We start from the raw sequence: 25,289 nt of genomic DNA on the forward strand, positions 1-25,289 counted from the left end.
TATATCCATATTTTTTATTTTAATTCTTTATTTTACACATGAATATGGATCCCAGGGCCTGAAGGAGAGTTTCCTCTCCTTCAGACCCTGGGAACCATTCCGATACTTTGCGTCCCATTGAAATGCATTGGTATCGGGTATTGGTATCGGCGAGATCCGATATTTTGCCGGTATCGGCCGATACTGTTGTGATTTTGCTTTTTGCTCCCTCTAGTGGTCATTAGTGATTTGACTCTGGAGCTTCTGTCTTTTCCTATATCCTCACCTGGGCCGTTAGTTCAGGGGCGTTGCTATATAAGCTCCCTGGACCTTCAGTTCAATGCCTGGCATCGTTGAAATCAGAGCTAATCTGTTGTGCTCTTGTCCTATGATCCTGGTTCCTGTATTTCAAGCTAAGTCTGCTTCCTTGCTTTTTGCTTTTGTTTTGTTTGGTATTTTTGTCCAGCTTGTTCCAATCTGTATCCTGACCTTTGCTGGAAGCTCTAGGGGGCTGGTGTTCTCCCCCCGGACCGTTAGACGGTTCGGGGGTTCTTGAATCTCCAGCGTGGATTTTTATAGGGTTTTTGTTGACCAGATAAGTTATCTTGCTATATTCTGCTATTAGTAAGCTGGCCTCTCTTTGCTGAACCTGGTTCTTTTCTGTGTTTGTCATTTCCTCTTACCTCACCGTTATTATTTGTGGGGGGCTTGTATCTTGCTTTGGGGTCCCTTTCTCTGGAGGCAAGAGAGGTCTTTGTTTTCTTCTCCTAGGGGTAGTTAGATTCTCCGGCTGGCACGAGTCATCTAGCGATCACCGTAGGCATGATCCCCGGCTACTTCTAGTGTTGGCGTTAGGAGTAGCTATTTGGTCAACCCAGTTACCACAGCCCTATGAGCTGGATTTTTGAATCTCGCAGACTTACACGTTCCTCTGAGACCCTGTCCACTGGGGTCATAACAGTATGCCAGGCCAGTATTAAATGTTTAATGCATTGCAGAAGTGGGATTATAAGAAAGAAAATTTTTAGGTTTTTTTTCCCTCTCTCATTTTTTTTTTTTTCTTTTCCCCTTTACCTCAGAGTGGCTTAAGCTTGCTGCAGACATGAATGTCCAGACCTTGATTACAAGTGTGGACCAGCTTGCCGCTCGTGTGCAGGGTATACAAGATTATGTTACCAGAAATCCTAGGTCTGAACCCAAGATTCCGATTCCTGAACTGTTTTCTGGAGACCGATTTAAGTTTAGGAATTTCAGGAATAATTGTAAATTGTTTTTGTCCCTGAAACCTTGTTCGTCTGGAGACTCTGCTCAACAAGTAAAAATTGTTATTTCATTCTTACGGGGTGACCCTCAAGATTGGGCTTTTTCGTTGGCGCCAGGAGATCCGGCATTGGCTGATATTGATGCGTTTTTTCTGGCGCTCGGTTTACTTTATGAGGAACCCAATCTTGAGATTCAGGCAGAGAAAGCCTTGCTGGCTATGTCTCAGGGCCAGGACGAGGCTGAGGTGTATTGCCAAAAATTTCGGAAATGGTCCGTGCTGACACATTGGAACGAGTGTGCACTGGCCGCTAATTTTAGAAATGGCCTTTCTGAGGCCATTAAGAATGTTATGGTGGGTTTTCCCATTCCCACAGGTCTGAATGATACCATGTCCCTGGCTATTCAAATTGACCGGCGGTTGCGGGAGCGCAAAACCGCAAATTCCCTCATGTTGTTGTCTGAACAGACACCTGATGTGATGCAATGTGATAGAAAAACCGCAAATTCCCTCATGGTGTTGTCTGAACGGACACCTGATTTGATGCAATGTGATAGAATCCTGACTAGAAATGAGAGGAAAATTCATAGACGCCGGAATGGCTTGTGCTACTACTGTGGTGATTCTACACATGTTATCTCAGCATGCTCTAAACGTATATCTAAGGTTGTTAGTCCTGTCACCGTTGGTAATTTGCATCCTAAGTTTATTCTGTCTGTAACTTTGATTTGCTCACTGTCATCTTATCCTGTCATGGCGTTTGTAGATTCAGGTGCTGCCCTGAGTCTTATGGATCTCTCATTTGCTAAGCGCTGTGGTTTTATTCTTGAACCATTAGAAAATCCTATCCCTCTTAGGGGTATTGATGCTACGCCATTAGCAGAAAATAAACCGCAGTATTGGACACAGGTTACCATGTGCATGACTCCTGAACACCGCGAGGTGATACGTTTTCTCGTTCTACATAAAATGCATGATTTGGTTGTTTTGGGGCTGCCATGGTTACAGACCCATAATCCAGTCCTTGACTGGAAGGCTATGTCAGTGTCTAGTTGGGGCTGTCGTGGTATTCATGAGGATTCCCTGCCTGTGTCTATTGCTTCTTCTACGCCTTCGGAAGTTCCGGAGTATTTGTCTGATTATCAGGATGTCTTTAGCGAGTCCAGGTCCAGTGCATTGCCTCCTCATAGGGAATGTGACTGTGCAATAGATTTGATTCCAGGCAGTAAATTTCCTAAGGGAAGACTGTTTAATCTGTCGATACCTGAACATACCGCTATGCGTTCATATATCAAGGAGTCTCTGGAGAAAGGACACATCCGTCCGTCTTCTTCCCCTCTTGGTGCGGGATTCTTTTTTGTGGCTAAAAAGGACGGATCTTTGAGGCCTTGTATTGACTATCGGCTTTTAAATAAGATCACTGTCAAATTTCAGTATCCTTTGCTGCTGTTGTCTGACTTGTTTGCCCGGATTAAAGGTGCCAAGTGGTTTACCAAGATAGACCTTCGTGGTGCGTACAACCTTGTGCGCATTAAGCAAGGGGATGAATGGAAAACCGCATTCAATACGCCCGAAGGTCATTTTGAGTACTTGGTGATGCCTTTTGGGCTCTCTAATGCCCCTTCAGTTTTTCAGTCCTTTATGCATGACATTTTCCGGAACTATCTGGATAAATTTTTGATCGTTTATCTGGATGATATTCTGTTTTTTTCTGATAATTGGGACTCGCATGTGGAGCAGGTCAGGATGGTCTTTAAAATTTTGCGTGAAAATTCTTTGTTTGTCAAGGGCTCAAAGTGTCTTTTTGGTGTACAGAAGGTTCCCTTTTTGGGGTTCATTTTTTCCCCTTCTGCTGTGGAGATGGACCCAGTCAAGGTCCGAGCTATTCTTGATTGGACTCAGCCCTCGTCAGTTAAGAGTCTTCAGAAGTTCTTGGGTTTCGCTAACTTCTACCGTCGTTTTATCGCTAACTTTTCTAGCATTGTGAAACCTTTGACGGATATGACCAAGAAGGGCTCCGATGTGGTTAATTGGGCTCCTGCTGCCGTGGAGGCTTTCCAGGAGTTGAAACGTCGGTTTACTTCGGCGCCTGTTTTGTGCCAGCCTGATGTCTCGCTTCCCTTTCAGGTTGAGGTGGATGCTTCAGAGATTGGAGCAGGGGCCGTTTTGTCGCAGAGAGGCCCTGGTTGCTCTGTTATGAGACCTTGCGCCTTTTTCTCTAGGAAGTTTTCGCCTGCGGAGCGAAATTATGATGTGGGCAATCGGGAGTTGTTGGCCATGAAATGGGCATTTGAGGAGTGGCGTCATTGGCTCGAGGGTGCTAAGCATCGTGTGGTGGTCTTGACTGATCACAAAAATCTGATGTATCTCGAGTCTGCTAAATGCCTGAATCCTAGACAGGCCCGCTGGTCATTGTTTTTCTCCCGTTTTGACTTTGTTGTCTCGTATTTACCAGGTTCAAAAAATGTGAAGGCCGATGCTCTTTCCAGGAGCTTTGTGCCTGATGCTCCTGGAGTCGCTGAACCTGTTGGTATTCTTAAGGATGGTATTATCTTGTCAGCTATTTCTCCAGATCTGCGACGTGTGTTGCAGAGATTTCAGGCTGATAGGCCTGATTCTTGTCCACCTGACAGACTGTTTGTGCCTGATAAGTGGACCAGCAGAGTCATTTCCGAGGTTCATTCCTCGGTGTTGGCAGGTCACCCAGGAATTTTTGGCACCAGAGATCTGGTGGCCAGATCCTTTTGGTGGCCTTCCTTGTCTAGGGATGTGCGGTCATTTGTACAGTCCTGTGGGACTTGTGCTCGAGCTAAGCCTTGCTGTTCTCGTGCCAGCGGGTTGCTCTTGCCCTTGCCTGTCCCTAAGAGACCTTGGACACATATCTCCATGGATTTCATTTCTAATCTTCCGGTGTCTCAAGGCATGTCTGTTATCTGGGTGATATGTGATCGCTTCTCCAAGATGGTCCATTTGGTTCCTTTGCCTAAGCTGCCTTCCTCTTCCGATCTGGTTCCTGTGTTTTTCCAGAACGTGGTTCGTTTGCACGGCATCCCTGAGAATATTGTGTCAGACAGAGGATCCCAGTTCATTTCCAGATTCTGGCGATCCTTTTGTAGTAGGATGGGCATTGACTTGTCGTTTTCGTCTGCTTTCCATCCTCAGACTAATGGACAGACGGAGCGAACTAATCAGACTTTGGAGGCTTATTTGAGGTGTTTTGTCTCTGCTGATCAGGACGATTGGGTGACCTTCTTGCCGTTAGCTGAGTTTGCCCTTAATAATCGGGCTAGTTCCGCCACCTTGGTTTCGCCGTTTTTCTGCAACTCTGGTTTCCACCCTCGTTTTTCTTCGGGTCATGTGGAACCTTCTGACTGCCCTGGGGTGGATTCTGTGGTGGATAGGTTGCAGCGGATCTGGAATCTTGTGGTGGACAACTTGAAGTTGTCACAGGAGAGGGCTCAGCGCTTTGCCAACCGCCGCCGCAGTGTGGGTCCCCGACTACGTGTTGGGGATTTGGTGTGGCTTTCTTCCCGCTTTGTTCCTATGAAGGTTTCCTCTCCCAAATTTAAACCTCGTTTTATTGGTCCTTACAAGATATTGGAAATCCTTAATCCTGTATCCTTTCGCCTGGATCTTCCTGTGTCGTTTGCTATCCACAACGTGTTTCATAGGTCCTTGTTGCGGCGGTACGTTGTGCCTGTGGTTCCTTCTGCTGAGCCTCCTGCTCCGGTGTTGGTTGAGGGCGAGTTGGAGTACGTGGTGGAGAAGATCTTGGATTCTCATCTCTCCAGGCGGAGGCTTCAGTACCTGGTCAAGTGGAAGGGCTATGGTCAGGAAGATAATTCCTGGGTGGTCGCCTCTGATGTTCATGCGGCCGATTTAGTTCGTGCCTTTCACGCCGCTCGTCCTGATCGCCCTGGTGGTCGTGGTGAGGGTTCGGTGACCCCTCACTAAGGGGGGGGTACTGTTGTGATTTTGCTTTTTGCTCCCTCTAGTGGTCATTAGTGATTTGACTCTGGAGCTTCTGTCTTTTCCTATATCCTCACCTGGGCCGTTAGTTCAGGGGCGTTGCTATATAAGCTCCCTGGACCTTCAGTTCAATGCCTGGCATCGTTGAAATCAGAGCTAATCTGTTGTGCTCTTGTCCTATGATCCTGGTTCCTGTATTTCAAGCTAAGTCTGCTTCCTTGCTTTTTGCTTTTGTTTTGTTTGGTATTTTTGTCCAGCTTGTTCCAATCTGTATCCTGACCTTTGCTGGAAGCTCTAGGGGGCTGGTGTTCTCCCCCCGGACCGTTAGACGGTTCGGGGGTTCTTGAATCTCCAGCGTGGATTTTTATAGGGTTTTTGTTGACCAGATAAGTTATCTTGCTATATTCTGCTATTAGTAAGCTGGCCTCTCTTTGCTGAACCTGGTTCTTTTCTGTGTTTGTCATTTCCTCTTACCTCACCGTTATTATTTGTGGGGGGCTTGTATCTTGCTTTGGGGTCCCTTTCTCTGGAGGCAAGAGAGGTCTTTGTTTTCTTCTCCTAGGGGTAGTTAGATTCTCCGGCTGGCACGAGTCATCTAGCGATCACCGTAGGCATGATCCCCGGCTACTTCTAGTGTTGGCGTTAGGAGTAGCTATTTGGTCAACCCAGTTACCACAGCCCTATGAGCTGGATTTTTGAATCTCGCAGACTTACACGTTCCTCTGAGACCCTGTCCACTGGGGTCATAACACGATACTATCCGATACCGATACCAATGCATATCGGAAGGTATCGCTCAACACTATTCGTGACACCTCCATCTCACAACACCCATATCTTACTTTACAGAATGAGGGCTCCCACACTCACACTGACAGCTATATACACATTGTACACAAGTATAAACATTCATACTCCATATACACATGTACAAACTCATTACTAACAACTGTGGGGGTTACACTATGGGGCCTTAATCAGTTATGACTTTATACAGTGGGTACGGAAAGTATTCATACTCCTTTAAATTTTTCTTTCTTTGTTTCATTGCAGCCATTTGTAAATTCAAAAAAAGGTCTTTTTTTCTCATTAATGTACACTCTGCACCCCATCTTGACTTAAAAAAAGCAGAAATGTAGTAATTTTTGCAAATTTATTAAAAAAGAAAAACTAAAATATCACTTGGTCATAAGTACTCAGACCCTTTGCTCAGTATTGAGTAGAAGCACCCTTTTGAGCTAGTACAGCCATGAGTCGTCTTGGGAATAATGCAGCAAGTTTTTCACACCTGGATTTGGGGATCCTCTGCCATTGTTCCTTGCAGATCCTCTCCAGTTCCGCCAGGTTGGATGGTGAACGTTGGTGGACAGTCATTTTCAGGTCTCTCCAGAGATGCTCAATTGGGTTTAGGTCAGGGATCTGCCAGGCCAGTCAAGTATTGTTCTGAACCCACTCCTTTGTTATTTTAGCTGTGTGCTTAGGTTCATTGTCTTGTTGGAAGGTGAATCTTCGGCCAAGACTGAGGTCAAGAGCAATCTGAAAGAGGTTTTCATTCAGGACATCTCTGCATGTTTCCATCAATGGCAACCAGTCGTCCCGTCCCTGCAGCTGAAAAACACCCCCATAGCTTGATGCTGCCACCACCATGTTTCACTGTTGGGATTGTATTGGGCAGGAGATGAGCAGTGCCTGGTTTTCTCCACACATACCGCTAAGAATTATCACCAAAAAGGTCTATCTTCATCTCATCAGACCAAAGAATCTTATTTCTCATAGTCTGGGAGTCCTTCATGTGTTGTTTTTATTTTTTTTATTTTTTTTTATTTTTAGCAAACTCTATGCTCTCTTTCATGTGTCTTGCACTGAATTAAGGCTTCCGTCGGGCCACTCTGCCTTAAAGTGCTGACTGGTGGAGGGCTGCAATGATAGTTGACTTTGTGGAACTTTCTACAATCTCCCTACTGCATCTCTGGAGCTCATCCACAGTGATCTTGGGGTTCTTCTTTACCTCTCTCACCAAGGCTCTTCTCCCACGATTGCTCAGTTTGGCTGGACAACCAGGTCTAGGAAGACTTCTGGTGGTCCCAAACTTCTTCCATTTAAGGATTATGGAGGCCAATGTGCTCTTAGGAACCTTGAGTACTGCAGAAATTCTTTTGTAACCTTGGCCAGATCTGTGCCTTGTCACAATTCTGTCTCTGAGCTCCTTGGCCGGTTCTTTTGACCTCATGATTCTCATTTGGTCTGACATACACTGTGAGCTGTGAGGTCTTATATAGACAGGTGTGCCTTTCCAAATCAAATCCTATCAGTTTAATTAAACACAGCTGGACTCCAATGAAGGCATAGAACCATCTCAAGGAGGATCCCATGGATAGCATGTGACTTAAATATGACTGTCTGAGCAAAGGGTCTGAATACTTACGACCATGTGATATTTCAGTTTTTCTTTTTTATCAAATTGCAAAAATTGCTACATTTCTGGGTTTTTTTCATTCAAGATGGGGTGCAGAGTGTACACTAATGTGAAAAAAATGAACTTTTTTTTAATTTACCAAATGGGTGAAATGAAATAAAAGTGAAAAATTTAAAGGGATATGAATACTTTCCATACCCACTGTACGTCCCGGGGGGTGACAGATTCCCTTTAAGGCTAAACTTTCGGTTGACACATGACTCCTGAGAAAACAGGATTGTGTTGTGAATTCCATTCTTGAGCTCCCTCCTGTGGTTGCTAATGGTATTTTTGTGAGTTCTGCCCTTGGGCTCCCTCTGGTGGTTTCGAGTGGAACTGCTGCTCCTTTAGGTAGCTGTGGCAGCTGCCTTCACTAATCGCCTTGCCTGGGTTTGTTATTTAAACCTGCTCTGGGCTTTAGTTCATGCCAGCTGTCAATGTTCTTGGTTGGATTTGGTTCTCTCCTTGGATTTCTCATATGGCCTGTCCTTGCCAGCAAAAGATACGTTTTTGCTAGTTTTTGTTTGTCCATTTTCTTGGACTCTATTGCTTTGCAAATATGTCTCTTTTTGTCCAGCTTGTCACTATGTCATATTCAGGCTAGCTGGAAGCTCTGGGAAAGCAGATTTGCCCCTCCACACCGTGAGTCGGTGTGGAGTTCATTTTTGTAAACTCTGCGTGGATTTTGTAGTTTTTAATACTGACCGCACAGTATCCTTTTCTCTCTGTCTATCAAGTTAGTATTGGCCTCCTTTGCTGAAATCTGATTTCATTTCTGTGTACGTCATTTCCCTCCATTCACAGTCAATATTTGTGGGGGGCTGTCTTTCCTTTTGGGGTTTTCTCTGAGGCAAGATAGCTTTCTATTTCCTTCTTTAGGGGTAGTTAGTTCTTAGGCTGTGAAGAGGTTCTAGGGAGAGTCAGGAACATCCCACGGCTATTACTAGTGTTGTTGTTAGGATTAGGGACTGCGGTCAGTAGAGATACCACCTTCTCAGAGCTCGTCCCATGTTGCGTTTTAGCCACCAGGTCATATCAGTGTGGCCTCTTAACCACCAGGTCATAACAGGAATGGTGATACATGAGGGTTTTCTGTGGTCCCCTATCTAAGGCCTCATTCAGACATTTTTTATATTCTATTTAGCAGTTCACACCTATGTTTTTTTGTGGACCGTGCTTCTGCACCTCAAAATAATTACGATTATATTTCAATTTTTGATCTCAGTCACAGGTCAAAATCAAAATTGCATGTACAAGTCTGTTTATTGCTATTGTATTTATCTATTTAGTGACCTAGTATTTTACTGTTATACTGGTCACTGTACTGCATTGTTGGGTTAAACCCCCAAAATTTAGCCACAGCACAGGTTGGTATAATTGCAATGAATAGGTGCGTATTCACATTGTGGCCTTTTAACAAGAAGAAACTAAGATCAAAACAAAATGAGCAAATACCATGTGCTATTATTATGTATTTTTAGAGCAATATTGATTCCATGATGCTGAACATGTGAAGGAGTTACATACAAAGTGCAAATGTAGATTACCGAGAACAAGATAACAATGACAAACTGGTACAGAAAGGAGGAATCCCTGCTATTGTGGGCTTACATTCTACAGGATAATGGAGAAGGAAGAGGAAGGAAGTGGAAGGTTGGCAGGGGGAGGGGGGTTGTAGCAGTTCCGATTTTGGAGAGTTGGCAGCAGGCAATTGCAGGTTGTAAGCTGTCTTGAAGAGATGGGTTTTCAAGTTTCGTCTGAAAGTTCTGAATATGACGGATAATAATCAGACGTGTTGGGGCACAGAATTCCAGAGGATGGGGGATACTCTGGAGAAGTTTTAGAGATGAATGGGTGAGGAGCATATAAGTGTGGAGATCTTTACAATTAGAGATTATATGTTGAAAGATATCTGGAGATTAGTTTGGAGATATACTGAAGAGACAGATTATGGACGGCTTTGTAAGTCAATATTAATTGTTTGGGGAATTGGGAGCCAGTGAAGGGATTTGCAGAAGGGAGAAGCAGGAGAGGGCAAAGTCTATGATGCCAAGGAAAGATAATATTTGTAGTAGGAAGGAGTGGTTGACTGTGTTGAAGGCAGAGGACAGGTCTAAAAAGGGGAGCATATAGAATTGTCTGTTCGCTTTACCAGTAAGTTGTTAGTAATTTTGGTCATGGCAGTTTTGATGCAATGGTGGGGACAGAAGATTCCAGTTCCATTTCAAAATGTGTACTGGATCTGTATCAGTTGGGAAAATTAAGGGAAATGGTGGATAGTTTGGTGTAGGCAGTGGACTCCTGTTTGGGAATGTCACTTCAGTCACCCCCACCCGTTATTTAAGCAGATTTCTTTAGGAGGGGTAATCGCATGAGTAGATCATTTTGTAGCCATGGGGAGTTTACATAGCTGTTACAGAGAGCATGGGAACACCCAGACAAACACTTTCAGAAGTGTAGCCGTTTGCAGTTGTTAAACCCCTTCCCAGCAGAGCTGGTGGCCGCTTGGTCTACCCCATTGGTGCTAGATAATCCAGTGTCTCACTTATCTAAGGTGACCACTCTACCTGAAGCCGAGATTCCAGCACTTAAGGATCCCACAGACAGATGTATAGGGTCTGTGTCAAGGTCCGTTTTTGAGGCAGCAGATTTTGCCTTTTTCCCAGCATTTTCTGTCACTTGAGCTTACAAGACGGTAACGGCATGGGCTAGGCATTTGCAATGACATTTGTTGGCTGGTTCCCAAATTGTAAGAGTAGTTAATCTGTCGCTAATCAGATTGCACAGGCAGGAAATTATTGCTGTGCAGTATCCTTAGATGCAGAGGAGTGCTCTACCCTTGTGGCAAGTAATTATTTGGCTTCCAAGAAACCTTTGATGGGACTACCATCCCAAGAGTCTCACTTATTTGGGAGACAAAACCATTTCAGAAGCAACAGGCAGTAGAAGCACTCTGCTTCATCAGTCCAGGGCTAACCGTCCCTTTCAGAAGTGTGTTGCAAACACCGAACGAGTCAGGTTGGCAAGTTATCAGAAGGTCTCCGAGGAAAGCCACCTTTTAGAGCAAAACCCTTCGGACACCCCTCTGGATCAGGGGCTGAGCCCTCCAGGTCGATGCTTGACGGACAGCCCCCATTTGGGGTTTCTTCCTAGATAGGTGGCCACCTCCTTTTTCATGAGTCATGGCTGGGGGCAGGTAATCTCTTCGGGTTACAGAATAGAGTTCACAACTCTACCTCACGATAGTTTCTTTTGATCTTGCCCTCCTTGGTCTCCCAGCACAAGGGCCAATTTCAATCAGGCGATAACTTCCTTGCTTCAAGCAGGGGTGATTATAACATTTCCCACTCCAGAGCGCTTCAAGGGGATTCATTCAAATCTAATCGTTATCTCCAAAAAAGACGGCGTGGTGTGGTCTATTTTAGATTTAAGACACCTAAACAAATGGTTTCATCTTCGTCACTTCAAGAAGGAGTCACTCCAGTCAGTGGTCGCATCCATGGAAACCGGAGAATTTCTTTGTTCAGTAGATATTCAAGATGCTTATTTGCATGTGCCAATTTTTCCAGCCCATCAGTGATTTCTTCGCTTTGCGGTCAATCAAGATCACTATCCATTCAGGGCTCTTCCATTTGGACTGGTCGCAGCGCCCAGGGTATTTCCAAAGTTTCTGGCCCTGCTTATGGCATTACTACACTCCAGGGGAATAATTGTTTTTCCCTATGTGGACAACATTCTTTTCATGGCGTCATTCTTTGCGCAAAATCTAGAGAGCCGTTCTTCAGACTCTGGAGTGATTCGGTTGGATTGTCAACAGGACAAAGTTATAGAATCATAGAATGTTAGAGTTGTAAGGGACCTTTAGGGTCCTAGCCCCTGCTCAATGCTGCATTCACTAAACCATCTCAGACGGATGTCTCTCCAGCCTCTGTTTGAAGACTTCCATTGAAGTGGTGCTCACCACCTCTCGTGGCAGCCTGTCCCACTCATTGATCACCTTTACTGTCAAAAAGTTTTTTCTAATATCTAATCTGTATCTTTCAGCTTCATTTCATTGCTTCTCGTGTTTCCATGTGTAAATGAGAATAAGCATGATCCTTCTACACTGTGACATCCCTTCAGATATTTGTAGACAGCTATTAAGTCTCCTCTTACCCTTCTTTTTAAAAAGCGAAACATTTGCAGATCCTTTAACCATTCCTCATAGGACATAATTTGCAGTCAGCGCACCATCTTGGCGGCTCTTCTCTGAACTTGCTCCAGCTTTTAAATGTTTTTTTTTTTTGTAAGTTTGGTGCCCAGAACTAGACACAGTATTCCAGATGAGGCCTTGGCAAGGTGGAGTAGAGAGGCACAATTACTTCACGTGATCTAGACTCTATGCTTCACTTAATACATCCTAGAACTGTGTTTGCCTTTTTTCTGCTGCATCACACTGTTGACTCGTGCAGTCTGTGATCTATTAATGTACCTAAGTTTGTTTCACATTTGCTGTTACTTAGTTCTATTCCTCCCATTTTGAAGATGTAATTTTCGTTTTTCTTGCCCAGATGTAGAATCCGGCATTTCTCCCTGTTAAATACCATTCTATTAGTCGCTGCCCATTGTTCAAGCTTATCAAGATCTTCTGAATCCTTTTTCTGTCTACTCTAGTGTTAAGGTACCGTTGCACTAAACGACTTACCAACGATCACGACCAGCGATACGACCTGGCCGTGATCGTTGGTAAGTCGTTGTGTGGTCGCTGGGGAGCTGTCACACAGACAGCTCTCTCCAGCGACCAACCATCAGGGGAACGACTTCGGCATCGTTGAAACTGTCTTCAACGATGCCGAAGTCCCCCTGCAGCACCCGGGTAACCAGGGTAAACATCGGGTTACTAAGTGCAGGGCCGCGCTTAGTAACCCGATATTTACCCTGGTTACCATTGTAAAAGTAAAAAAAAAAAAAACACTACATACTCACATTCTGATGTCTGTCACGTCCCCCGCCGGCGTCCACAGGGTTAAAACTGCTTTCGGCAAGAGCGCTGCTAATATGCACGCGCTGCTGTCGAGAGCTTCCCTGCACTGAATGTGTCAGCGCCGGCAGTAACAGCGGTGACGTCACCGCTGTGCTCTGCTTTACGGCCGGCGCTGACACAGTCAGTGCAGGGAAGCTCTCGGCAGCAGCGCGTGCATATTAGCAGCGCTCTTGCCGAAAGCAGTTTTAACCCTGTGGACGCCGGGGGACGTGACAGACATCAGAATGTGAGTATGTAATGTTTTTTTTTTAACTTTTACAATGGTAACCAGGGTAAATATCAGGTTACTAAGCGCGGCCCTGTGCTTAGTAACCCAATATTTACCCTGGTTACAAGTGAACACATCGCTGGATCGGCGACACACACGCCGATCCAGCGATGACAGCGGGTGATCAGCGACCAAAAAAAGGTCCTGATCATTCCCATCGACCAACGATCTCCCAGCAGGGGCCTGATCGTTGGTCGCTGTCACACATAACGAGATCGTTAGCAGGATCGTTGCTACGTCACCAAAAGTGTGACGTTGCAACGATATCGTTAACGATATCGTTATGTGTGACTCAGCCTTTAGCTATCCTTCCTAGCTTTGCATCGTTTACAAATTTAATTAGTTTACCTTTAGTTCCCTTCTCTAGATCATTTATAAATGAAACACACTTCCAATTGGATGTGCAACCATTTATTACCACTCTTTGAATACGATCTCTGAACCAGTTATGAATCCACCTAACCGTAGCCTTGTCAATCCCATGGTTGGTAATTTTTTCAATAAGGATAGTATGAAATACTTTATCAAATACTTCACTGAAGTTGGTATATACTATATGTACCACATTTTCCTGATCCACCCAGTCACGGATTCCATCATAGAAGGAAATTAGATTAGTCTGGCATGTCTTGTTTACTACAAACCCATACTGGCTTTGATTAATTACTGTAATCTTATCCAAGCATTTACATACATCATGCTGTTTAATAATTTTATTCAAAGATCTTTCCTTGTATAGAAGTAAGACTCACTGATCTGTAGTTTCTTCACTCCATCTTCTTTCCTTTTTTGAAGATAGGAACAACGTTTGCCCTTCTCCAATCTTATGAGTCTAAAAGTGTCTTGTAGTTCTAACACAGCGGCTACGGTTTCTGGGTATGGTGTTAGACGTTGGTATTTCTTACATAAGAGAAGAGATTATCTTTTCAGTCTTTTATCAGAACTTTGAAACAACTGGGCAGTTGTTCCCTTCGTCCTGGGAAACATGGTGGTGATGTTCGACGTAGTACCATTTGGTCAATTTCAGTCAAGGCCTCTACAGAACACCCTCCTAGTCTCTTGGGACACATCAATACAATCTCCCCTTCATTGACGCCAATCTCATGTGGTGGTTGACGTCACCCCTGTTAACTCAGGGTTGCTCTTTTCAAACCATACAGTGGCAGGTGATCGCTATGGATGCCAGCTTGTCCGTCTGGGAAGCATTTTTCCATCACTTGAGTGTCCAAGAGGTTTGGAGCTTTCTTTATAACATCACTTCTTTTAGTAGAGTCTCTGAGTTTGTTACTCTGTGTTGTCGCTCCCCTCAACTTATTCTTCATCAGAATAAGGTAGTGTTCAGGCCAGTTCAGTCTTTTCTCTCAGAGCTAGTTTTGAATTTCACCTTAATGAAGATATTATTCTACCTTCCTTTTGTCCGGCACCATTTAATCCTATTGATAAGGCTCTGCACTGGTTGTACGTTGTTAGAACTGTAAGATATTATTTATCTGCCACTGCCTCCTTTAGGCATTCTGATTCCTTGTTTTTTTACACCACAGTGCCCTTGTAACGGTCACGCCGCTTCTAAAGCAACCATTGCCCTCTGGATCAAGACTGCTATTACCCAGGCCTATAAGGCTAATGTCAGTGTGGCCCCATTTAGAATTAGTGGCATTCTACGCGGACTGTGGGGGTTTCCTGGCAGTTCGTCATCAGGCATCAGCTTTGCACCTCTGTAAAACAGCTACTTGGGCATCGGTGCATACATTTTCTACATTTTACAGAGTGCACACTTTTGCCTCGGCAGATGCAAATCTTAGTGTTAAGATACTGCAGGCCGAAAAAACAGGTGATAACGGTATGAGATTTAATACTATCCCACCTTTGGGACAGCTTTAGAACATTCCATGGTTCTGTGTCCTCTAATAAGACAAATAAGAAAAATAGTTTTTTTTGTAAATCTGTTTCTTCATTGGGGGACACAGCTCCTTTGTTGCCCGGTAGGGCATACAGTTATGTTTCTTCTTGCCTTAATTCTTTTCTGTTCTACTCTTACTGCTCCAGCAGGCAAGGTATAGTCTGCTGGAGAGGAGCCAATTTTATTAAAATGCAATGATAGTGTCAGCTTCCAGGTGGCAGCAGACTATCCCCCATGGTTTTTGTGTCCCCTAAATGAAGAATATGAAAAACAGATTTTATGGTAGGTAAAAAATCTTATTTTTTTATTTACTCAGCCCAATGTTGTACAGTTCTGTGAATTGCCTGAAGGTTAAAAATTGCTCACAACTCCTCTAGAGGAGTTCCGAGAGGTATAGTTTCCGAAATGGTGTCGCTTGTGGGGGTTTCTGCTGTTTTGGCATGTCAAGGGCTCTTTAAATGTGAAATGGCATCTGCAATCTATTCCAGCCAAACTGAATTTCCTTCCCTTTCTAGTCATGCCGTGATCTACCTAGTGATTTTTATCAGTTACGTTAAAAAATCAAGCTCTGTATTTTTGCTGTGATATTTATACTGGCAATCTAGTGGTCCACATTATTACATACGCACTGTACACTTTATATTCATACTGTGGATCACTTCATGCGTAACACCCGTGAGATTTATATAGCAAACAGACATTATACCTTTCATACATTCTGAGTGCAGTGTGCATTTTTTCATTTTCTTTTTAGTAGGCATCAACTGTGCATGCAATCACGGTCATTCTCAATAACTTATTTCCGTGTTAGCGTGCTGCCTCATGTTCCATAACTTGAATTTTTAAACAATTATTTTTTTCTTTTATAATGTCATATTAACAATAAAGATTTTAATTTTAATCTTAATAATGTGCAATTTACCGTCTTTCCTCATTTCATTACCTGAGATTGTGTATAATTATGTTGAAAATTAGACATTTTTTGCCATAATAATTTTGTGAGACTGTGTTAATATACGATCAACCAGTGTAAATGCTATTGTTACCCAGTCAGCTATGATGTGCTTATCTTACAGGTGTGGGTTGGAACGGTTGGCGTTGGTCCAAAGGGCCGTAAACTTTGTGCAACATTTCAGCATTCGGAGACCTTCGAGTTTCAGGATGAGATTGGTGCCCTTTTACTATCAGTGTGCCAGACAGTGAGCCACGGAGTCCTCTGCTTCCTGCCATCGTATAAGGTAACTGAAACTAAAAGTACCTGGAGAGAAAAAAAAAAACAGCCCCTCTTCACAAAATGATATATTCAGCCTTACTGGTCTAATTTAGGAATACAGGAATACATTTATTATTTTTATGTCATACTTTTATTTTTTAATCGTTTCAACTTTACTAAGTGCTACCAATACCCAGAACTTAAGATCCTTTGTTAATGTCTGCCCCACCGTATGTTAAACTATCATGGGGGAGAGTGCTACTGACAAAGAACAGTATTTAGTCCTTGTGCTTCCAGAATGTGTGTTAAAGGGGTTGTCTACTACTAGGACAACCCCCTTCTTAAACTAAATGTTCAGCCCTGATAAAATAAATAAGCCTATACCCACTTTTCTTCCAGCCGTATTGGCACTCGCGGTCCTGGGGCTGTGATGCGGTGTATTAACACCTATTGCCCAGCGCCCAATCAGCGCTAACGTCACTGTCCCCGCCTTCAGACAAATTGAACATGAAGCAGAAGTCTAGGCTGCAGCTGATTTAGGACTTCTGCTTTATGTTTATTTTAACAGGGGGTGGAGTCAGTGACCAGAGACAGTGACACCAGCGCTGATTGGGCACTGGGCATCACGTGTCATTTTATCAAATCACAGCCCCGGGATCGCATTTAGTTTAAGAAGTGTTGACCTAGTAGTGGACCACACCTTTAAAGAAAATGGAAGCATATCAGACTTAATTGAGCAAAACCTACGTTTTGTACAATTTCTATTGTAGAATATTATTACCGTATTTGTGTTTACATTAAAATTATTTGCTTAAGGTCAGGACGGTTTTGAGAAAAAAAGCTGTATAAAACCAAATTTAAGATTTGTCTTTTAGAACTATTTAAGTTAATATTTTATTTTTACCTAATGTTTGATATTCTTTTAACCCACTGATCTATTAACATTGTTTAATGACGATTAAAAATTCTATATAATAATACTATATAACATGATCAAAAAGTAAACAATATTTATATGCATGTTGCCCATCTGTATTTAGGGCAGTCTAATTGTTTGGCACAAATCATCCTTATATATTTGGGTGTGAACTCTGAATATTTTGTCTGTATTGTCTTCTTGATCATTTTTCAAAATCTTGTAAAGAGAATGTTAGTAGAGATTACAAACCACAGATTAGCGATTGGCATCCATGGTTCTGGAACAATAAGATTATGCAATAACAAGAAATGTGTTGGAGCTATCCATTTTGCATTTCTCTGCAGGTTTTAAGAAATAAGAATTGTAAAATTTCTGTGATGTCATGCAATTCCCTAGAGTGGCCACCAGATGACCTCAGAGACCATACTATAAGTTTAGGCCTTTCTTTTGTCAACATTTTGTTTTTGTCCAGAAGAATATAAAACACATTTTGCTCTACTCTTCCATGCATCTTAGTGTCTACTCTATAGAAGATGGTTCCTTAAAGGATGGCTATAATTAAAAATAAAAATGTACATCAGAGAGTGTCTGATCTTGAAAGCCCTGCTGATTGGTCAAAACATCACTCTGAAGTGCCCTACTCCTGCATGTCCTGTGCATATAGGGATGTACGAGCTTAATATTAACCCCTTAACGCCAATACTCATTAAAACAGTGGCCGTTAAGGGGTCTTATTCTCTCATGGCTGTTTCAAAACGGCGATCAGGAATAAGGTTGTAGCGCCCCCCCAGCTGAGACAATAGAAAACACGATCAGGGCCATTTTTTCCAGTCCCCGAACACGTAAAAATAAACCCCGGTACCTCCACCATCCCCCCGGTCTCCTAGCTCCGTCCCCAGGCCTCAACTCTTCTTAAAAAAAAATGTTGGACATATGTGCACTGTGCCCGCTCAGATATGGCGGCCAGCACCCAGTGACAACAAGGACCCTATCGATATGACGTTGAGTGTTGAGTGTAAGTGCTCACTACTCGAGTTTAAATTGGGGTCGCTTGAGCCCCCGTAATACTCAGTGCATACCCGAGAACCCTGATGCCAACTTTAGTAGCAAGCACTTGCGCTCAAAACTAGTGACAACATATTCAATATGATAACCTAATGTTATTACATTCTGTGTAGTACTTTTGGGTTAAAGATCCTGACTGTACCCCTGGATAAAATGGTTGAGAGGTGTAATTTCCAAAATGGGGTCACTTGGAGGGGGGGGGGGGGTGTTTCCACTCTTTAGACACAACAGATGCTGTTCCAATGTGACATAAAGTCTGCTCTCGATTGCAGACATTTTTGTGTTCCACAAAGCCCTGCTGTGTGCCCAAATAGTAGTTTTCCCCCACATTTGGGATGTCAGCGTACTCAGGAGAAATTGCAGAACAAATTTTGGGGCCCATTTTCTCCTCTTACCCTTGTGAAAGTAAAAAAAAAATGGGACAGAGCAAAATTTTTGTGAAAAAAATAAAATATTCATTTTTTCCTTAAACATTCCATTAACTCCTGTGAAGAAATTTTTTTCAGTGTGGTTTTGTGAACTTAGAGAGTTGCAGTTTTTAGTATGGTGTCACTTTTGGGGTATTTTCTGTCATATAGGCCCCTCAAAGTCACTTCAAATGTGAGGTGGTCCCTAAAATAATGGTTTAGTAAATGTGGAAAATTGATCTATCGCTGGCCAACTTTGAACCCTTCTAACTTCCTAACAAAAAAAAATTGTGCTGATGTAAAGTAGACATGTGGGAAATGTTATTTATTAACTATTTTGTGTGATGTAGCTCTCTGATTTATAGGCATAAAAAATTCAAGTTTAAAAATTGCAACATTTTCAACATTTTTTTGTCAAATTTTCGATATTTTTATAAATATACGCAAATCATTTTGTCCAATAACATGAACTACAATAGGTCAGTAAAAGCAATCTCAGAATCAGTGGGATCCGTTGAAGCGTTCCAGAGTTATAACCACATAAAGTGACAGTGGTCAGATTTTAAAAAATTTGACCTGGTTATTAAGGTCAAAATTAGCGCCGTCACTATGAGGTTAATTCTATGTGTCCATACACCGCAGATCATGCAAGGGTGTTTCCTTGAGTGGTATTTTAACCAATAGGTGATGGCTTCAGACTCCCACTGACCTGCAGCACATACCATCCCCTATAATATACTTTTTTTTTTTATTAATGTTAATCAGCTGTTGGCAGGCTTACCAGGAACCTCACTGATGTGATACTAAGTATGAATCAGTAGCACAAGTAAATATAAGAAACTTTGTGTTATATATTATCAGAGAATATTGAATCTTTGCCCACTTATGAGCCACTTTTCCCGCCCCCTCATGATGTACTCACCATCCACTCTGAATAAACAGCTCATTCCCATCTTGCGCCAGATGAGCTGGACTACCAGCACAGTGAGGTGTCAGGTTATCCCTCTTATTGTTCTCTATGGAGAAGGAAAGGAGAGGAGGAGTGGCGAGTAGAGTGCGGAAACAAGCAGAGGTTGGGTTTCATTTTTATTGCAGTCACCATGCTGTAAAAATTGTAGGTAACTGAATCCTGCAAGGTATTATAATTATGTACATTTTATATAGTCTAATACTTTTGAATACCAATAAATCCTTTGTTTGTGTATCAAAACCGATAACATTTTATTTTGCCATTTGCAGAGCCGTATAAGGGCTTCTATTTTGTAGAATTGCTTGTAGTTTTGATTGGTAACATTGCAAGGATATTCTTAAAATGCATTTTTTATACCAGCTTTTTGGGAGGTAGGTTGATATAAATACAGTATTTTCTTTTTATGCCACTAATCAAAGAGGTTATGGTTGCAACTATACCAGTTGTGTATGGTTTTTATTTCTGGGTTGTTTTGTTTTTTGCTAACAGTGAAGCACTGTAAAAAAGGGCAAATTGTCTTGATCTTATTTTTAGTTATTGTTTTTCCATGCATTATTTTTAAGTAATTTTTAAGATTTGTTCTTATTTCCTGCTAGGGGGACTTGACCGTGTAATCCTTGGATCACTTGCATAATGCACTTCAATTTTGCAGTTTAGTGTATTGTATTTTGTCTGTCAAAGCAAAACTACCAGCCTATTAGAGCTTATGAGGATGGCCTAATAGGCTCCAGTACATGGCAGTCCAAGGAGCCATTTTAATTTCCTAGAGTCCATAGGAGCCCTAAATCACATTGCTCAGGTATCAATAGTCTTACATAAGATCCTTCTTTGTGCCATGGTCGCTAGTAACTGCCAGGATTAGAGTTCCCATACAGTGAAGGAAATAATTATTTGATCCCTTGCTGATTTTGTAAGTTTGTCCACTGATAAAGACATGAACAGTCTATAATTTTAAGGGTAGGTTAATTTTAACATTAAAATTATCCAGAAAATCACATTGTATAAATTATGTAAATTTATTTGCATTTTGCAATGAGAAATAAGTATTTGATCCCCTACCAACCAGTAAGAGTTCTGGCTCCTACAGACCAGTTTGACGCTCCTAATCAACTCGTTACCTGCATTAAAGACAGCTGTCTTCATAGTCACCTTTATAAAAGACTCCTGTCCAAAGACTCAATTAATCAGTCAGACTCTAACCTCTACAACATGGGCAAGACCAAAGAGCTTTCTAAGGATGTCAGGGACTAGATTATAGACCTGCACAAAGCTGGAATGGGCTACAAAACCATACATAAGACGCTGGGTGAGTAGGAGACAACTGTTGGTGCAATAGTAAGAAAATGGAAGAAATACAAAATGACTGTCGATCGACATCGATCTGGGGCACCATGCAAAATCTCACCTCTTGGAGTTTCCTTGATCATGAGGAAGGAGAGAGAGATCAGCCTAAAACTACACAGGGGGAACTTGTTAATGATCTCAAGGCAGCTGGGACCACAGTCACCAAGAAAACCATTGGTAACACATTATGCCGTAAAGGTTTAAAATCCTGCAGTGCCCCCAAGGTCCCCCTGCTCAAGAAGGCACATGTGCAGGCTCGTCTGAAGTTTGCTAATGACCGCCTGGATGATTCTGTGAGTGATTGAGAGAAGGTGCTGTGGTTAGATGAGACAAAAATTGAGGTCTTTGGCATTAACTCAACTCGCCGTGTTTGGAGGAAGAGAAATGCTGCCTATGACCCAAAGAACACCGTCTCCACTGTCAAACATGGAGATGGAAACATTATGTTTTGGGGGTGTTTCTCTGCTAGAAGCACAGGACTACGTCACCGCATCAATGGGAGAATGGATGGAGCCTGAGTGACAACTTCCTTCTTTGTGCCAGGACATTAAAAATGGGTCATGGCTGCGTCTTCCAGCAAGACAATGACCCAAAACATACAGCCAAGGCAGCAAAGGACTGGCTCACAAAGAAGCACATTAAGGTCATGGAGTGGCCTAGCCAGTCTCCAGACCTTAATCCCATAGAAAACTTATGGAGGGAGTTGGAGCTCTTGAGTTGCCAAGCGACAGCCTCAAAATCTTAATGATTTAGAGATGATCTGCAAAGAGGAGTGGACCAAAATTCCTCCTGGCATGTGCGCAAACCTCATCATCAACTACAAAAAACGTCTGACTGCTGTGATTGCCAACAAGGGTTTTGCAACTAAGTATTAAGTGTTGTTTTGCCAGAGGGATCAAATACTTATTTCTCACTGCAAAATGCAAATAAATTTATATAATTTATACAATGTGATTTTCTGGATTTTTTTTTATATTCTATCTCTCAATGTTAAAATTAACCTACCCTTAAAAATTAGAGACTGTTCATGTCTTTGTCAGTGGGCAAACTTACAAAATCAGCAAGGGATCAAGTAATTATTTCCTTCACTGTAGCAGTAAATTTAGGGAGCAATGCATGCAAGATCAACGCTACATTGAAAGGGAGCCCCCTTTCTAGAGTTAGATACCAGATTTACCTTTGTGATCTGCATGTATCTCAGATGAATATGCAGTTGATCTGAGATTCTATCATTTCTATCTAGTTTTTTTTGTTAGCCAAATTTACCAAAGTGATGTTTGATAAATTTGGTGCATTTTTAGACTGCCTAATCTTAGAGTCCGTCTACACGATCATGCGTCGGCACTAAATGACCACCTATGCGTAAAGATTTATTGATCGGCTGTTAAATAGCAGATCAAACAATGTGCACTGAACAATATGTAATAGATCATTAAGTGCGTATGAATATAGGCGGCCATTGTTTTCAGCTACACGAATCCTGTTTACATAGAACATTGCACTGCTGAGAAAGATGATTTTTAAGCCAGTTTAAACATAATTTCATGAGATGATCGAGCCTTTTGCTCGTACATGGGCTGTTCGGTAGCCTGTTGACACTGCAAGATTATTGTGAACGATCATTCCTAGGAACACTTGCTCACGATAATTATATGTAAATGCCGCTTAACTTTACACCTCCAGGTGAGTTTCATTGAGATTAATGGTTGTTTGCTGGGAAATGCAGCGTCACATTGTACTCTAGGGAAAACTAAATAAGGGAGATAAAAATGTATGAGCCTTAATGTCATGCATTGCGTTTGAAGCATGCACAGTAGTCTACTCCAGCGGACAGACATAGGATGGGGAATCACTATTCATTTAACTGAAGGCAGTGCACATATCCTTGTGATAGAATGAAAGAATACCAATGGCTTCTTGTAAAATTACATCTTTGCTTCACATAAGTCAGGGAGGCAATCTTAGCTGCGGGAGCAGGCCCTTTAGTGTTTGGAAAAGAAGGTTGAATTGCACATTTAGAGACGTGAGAAGAGACGTAGCCAGACGGTCCCAGAAAATATGGTACTAATGTTAACTGTGTTTTGAATCAGTGTGTCATCTGTGTGCCATCCGTTTTTTTCTGGTATGGGTTAAAAATAATCAAATCCAAAGCTTCTCCTATACTTTACAATGTTAAAAAGGTACAGTACACTGATGACTCATAGAGCCATCCGTGTGCTGTACGTGTTTTTCATGGACTCAAAGACTTATATTGGCCCTTTTCATCCGTGCTGCTGGTAAAACACACACAGTACGTGCAAACTCATGGACATGTGTGCAGCACCATGGATTATCATTGGTTCATGTGGTATCTGTGAAAAAAACGGTTACCACACGTAGCTGAAACACAGACATGTGAAGGGGGCCTTAAAGGGAACTTGCCCCCTGTTTTTTTTGCTTATAAACCCAGCCAATCATAAAAGATTTCAGATCATAAAAATTGGGTTCCTGCAACCCCTTTATATCCTCAGACGTGCCTTTGCATTTTTCAGAAAAAGTGTTTTATACTTGCCTTGTTTTATATGTCACTGTAGAAAAGTTCCTGCCTTACAGGACAGGAAAGGTTGAGAGGATAAGGAGTTTAGGGGGTTTAAAGATAAAAAAATAATAATGTTTCTATATAGCATTAAGTTTGTAATACGTAACTATATAGCATTAAGTTTGTAATACGTAATTATGGTATTTTTTCTTGAAACATTTAATAATAAGATTTATAAAAAAATGATTGGAAGAGGGAATGAAAGATGAGGGATGTAAGCAGAGGAGAAAGAAAGGGGAATTTAACATGGGAGGGGGATTTCAGGGATTGGTAGGATTTATTCTGTGTGCACACGATGCAGATTTGGTGCGTTTTTTCCTAGATTTTCTAGATAAACCCAAAGCAAACCTGATACCTGCAAAGTGAATGAGAAACCTGAAGTGTCATGCACACGTTGAGTATTTTTGACTTGCAGATTTGGTGCAGAAAATAATCTGCAGCATATCAATTCTCTTCGTTTTCGCCCTGGGCAAAACCACACGTTTTTTCAACTGAGCTCTTCCTGCCAAGAGCTGAAGGAATGGTGCAGAATTTTTTACTCTATGTGTGCACATAGCCTTATTCTTCCTATGGCAATCCATTTGTATGATGATTTAGTAGTATATTTATTTAAGCTGATGTGGATCATCAGATTTTGTGGGAGATGACGTAAAGTTGCCAGATACAGATGGTGGAGGGGTAAATTGGGAGGAGTTGACTGAGTGGGACATAGTACAGGGTTATGTGTATAAACATGAACAAATCTTTAAACCTTGTAAATTAAATATATGGGGAGACCGATAAAGTAGGTTGTTGCTGGACAACATGTTCTATGTTTAGTTCATATACATGAAATATGCGAGACAGGTTCTCTCTTTACGGAAGAGATGGATACAAATACCTGCTGCTCAATGTTACGATCATGTTTTATAAATGAACACTACAGTTAACACTGCTGTAGTATTGTCCTCTGCTCTGTGATTCTGATACAGATTGTAACTAGAGGTTTATTTAAAGGGGTTTCCAGATCTGTATCATCACTGGCCTATCTTTAAAGCACCGCTCCTTAACATTTTTATTTCAGTGCAGGACTGGTGCCATTTAACTAAGTTCCCTGACCCTAGTATTATACTTGCCAATAGCTCTTCCCGGTGCCGCTCCGGTCCTGGGCTGCCATTTTGTGACCCTAACTTCTGACTGACTGGAAGTCAAAGCTAACTGTCACAAGCTCTTAGTGTAAGTCTATGTGAGCTTTGTTCTGGTCTTGTTCTGACTCTCATAGCCTAACATTAAGTTGTGACTTCTGGCTTGCCCAGGAAACACTAGAGCATTCTGGCAGTTCACTACCTGCAGAAGACTACCGGAGCGGCGCAGATAACAGAAGAAGAGGGCGGCTGACAAGAATGAGACTAAGTGAAGGTGTCATGCATAGTGTTGGAAGACTAAGTGCAACACGAAGGGATGAGGGTAAGGAAGCCCAGACACTAGGAAAAGGGTGTGTGGAGACCCCTAGGCAGATGTGATACCCTACTTGCCCTACTGCCCATAATTTGGTTTCTCACCAATCGCCGAGCAGGAAACCTAAGCCCTGTGCCTCCCTAGAGCCAAGCCCTGAATAGGGAGGAGATAGGCACTGGTGAGTCCCAACTGTAAACTAAAGACAAAAAGATTGACAGACAAGGGGAAAGAACTTGGCTAAAGCAGACTCAGAGAGGTAACACCATAGGCCCTCAAACAGCTCCAGAGAGGAAGTTAGCCGACTTCTATATCTCCAAGCCTTCACAAGGGAAAAATGCGAATATCACCGGCGACTTTCTGCAGCATGCTGGGGATTTATAAACACCCAGGTCCAGGTGTGTCAACTAGACCCTGAGGGAGGTTCCGCTGAGTCCAAGAGTCAGAGAGATTAAGGAGGCATCTGTAATGCCAAACCCAGAGACCTTCTGCAGCCAGATGCAG

At 42.4% G+C, this 25,289-nt stretch overlaps 1 protein-coding gene across 1 annotated transcript in view; it reads left to right on the top strand.

Annotated features, from left to right (window-relative positions):
• BRIP1 (BRCA1 interacting DNA helicase 1) overlaps positions 1-25,289 on the top strand; it is a 554,995-nt gene that overhangs the window by 252,007 nt on the left and 277,699 nt on the right. The window contains exon 14 of the mRNA XM_077296215.1: positions 15,932-16,093. Within this exon, the coding sequence (XP_077152330.1) occupies positions 15,932-16,093 (162 nt within the window). The remainder of the gene's footprint in view (positions 1-15,931; positions 16,094-25,289) is intronic.

This window comes from Ranitomeya variabilis, chromosome 3, assembly GCF_051348905.1.
Source record: "Ranitomeya variabilis isolate aRanVar5 chromosome 3, aRanVar5.hap1, whole genome shotgun sequence".
Lineage (NCBI taxonomy): Eukaryota > Metazoa > Chordata > Amphibia > Anura > Dendrobatidae > Ranitomeya > Ranitomeya variabilis.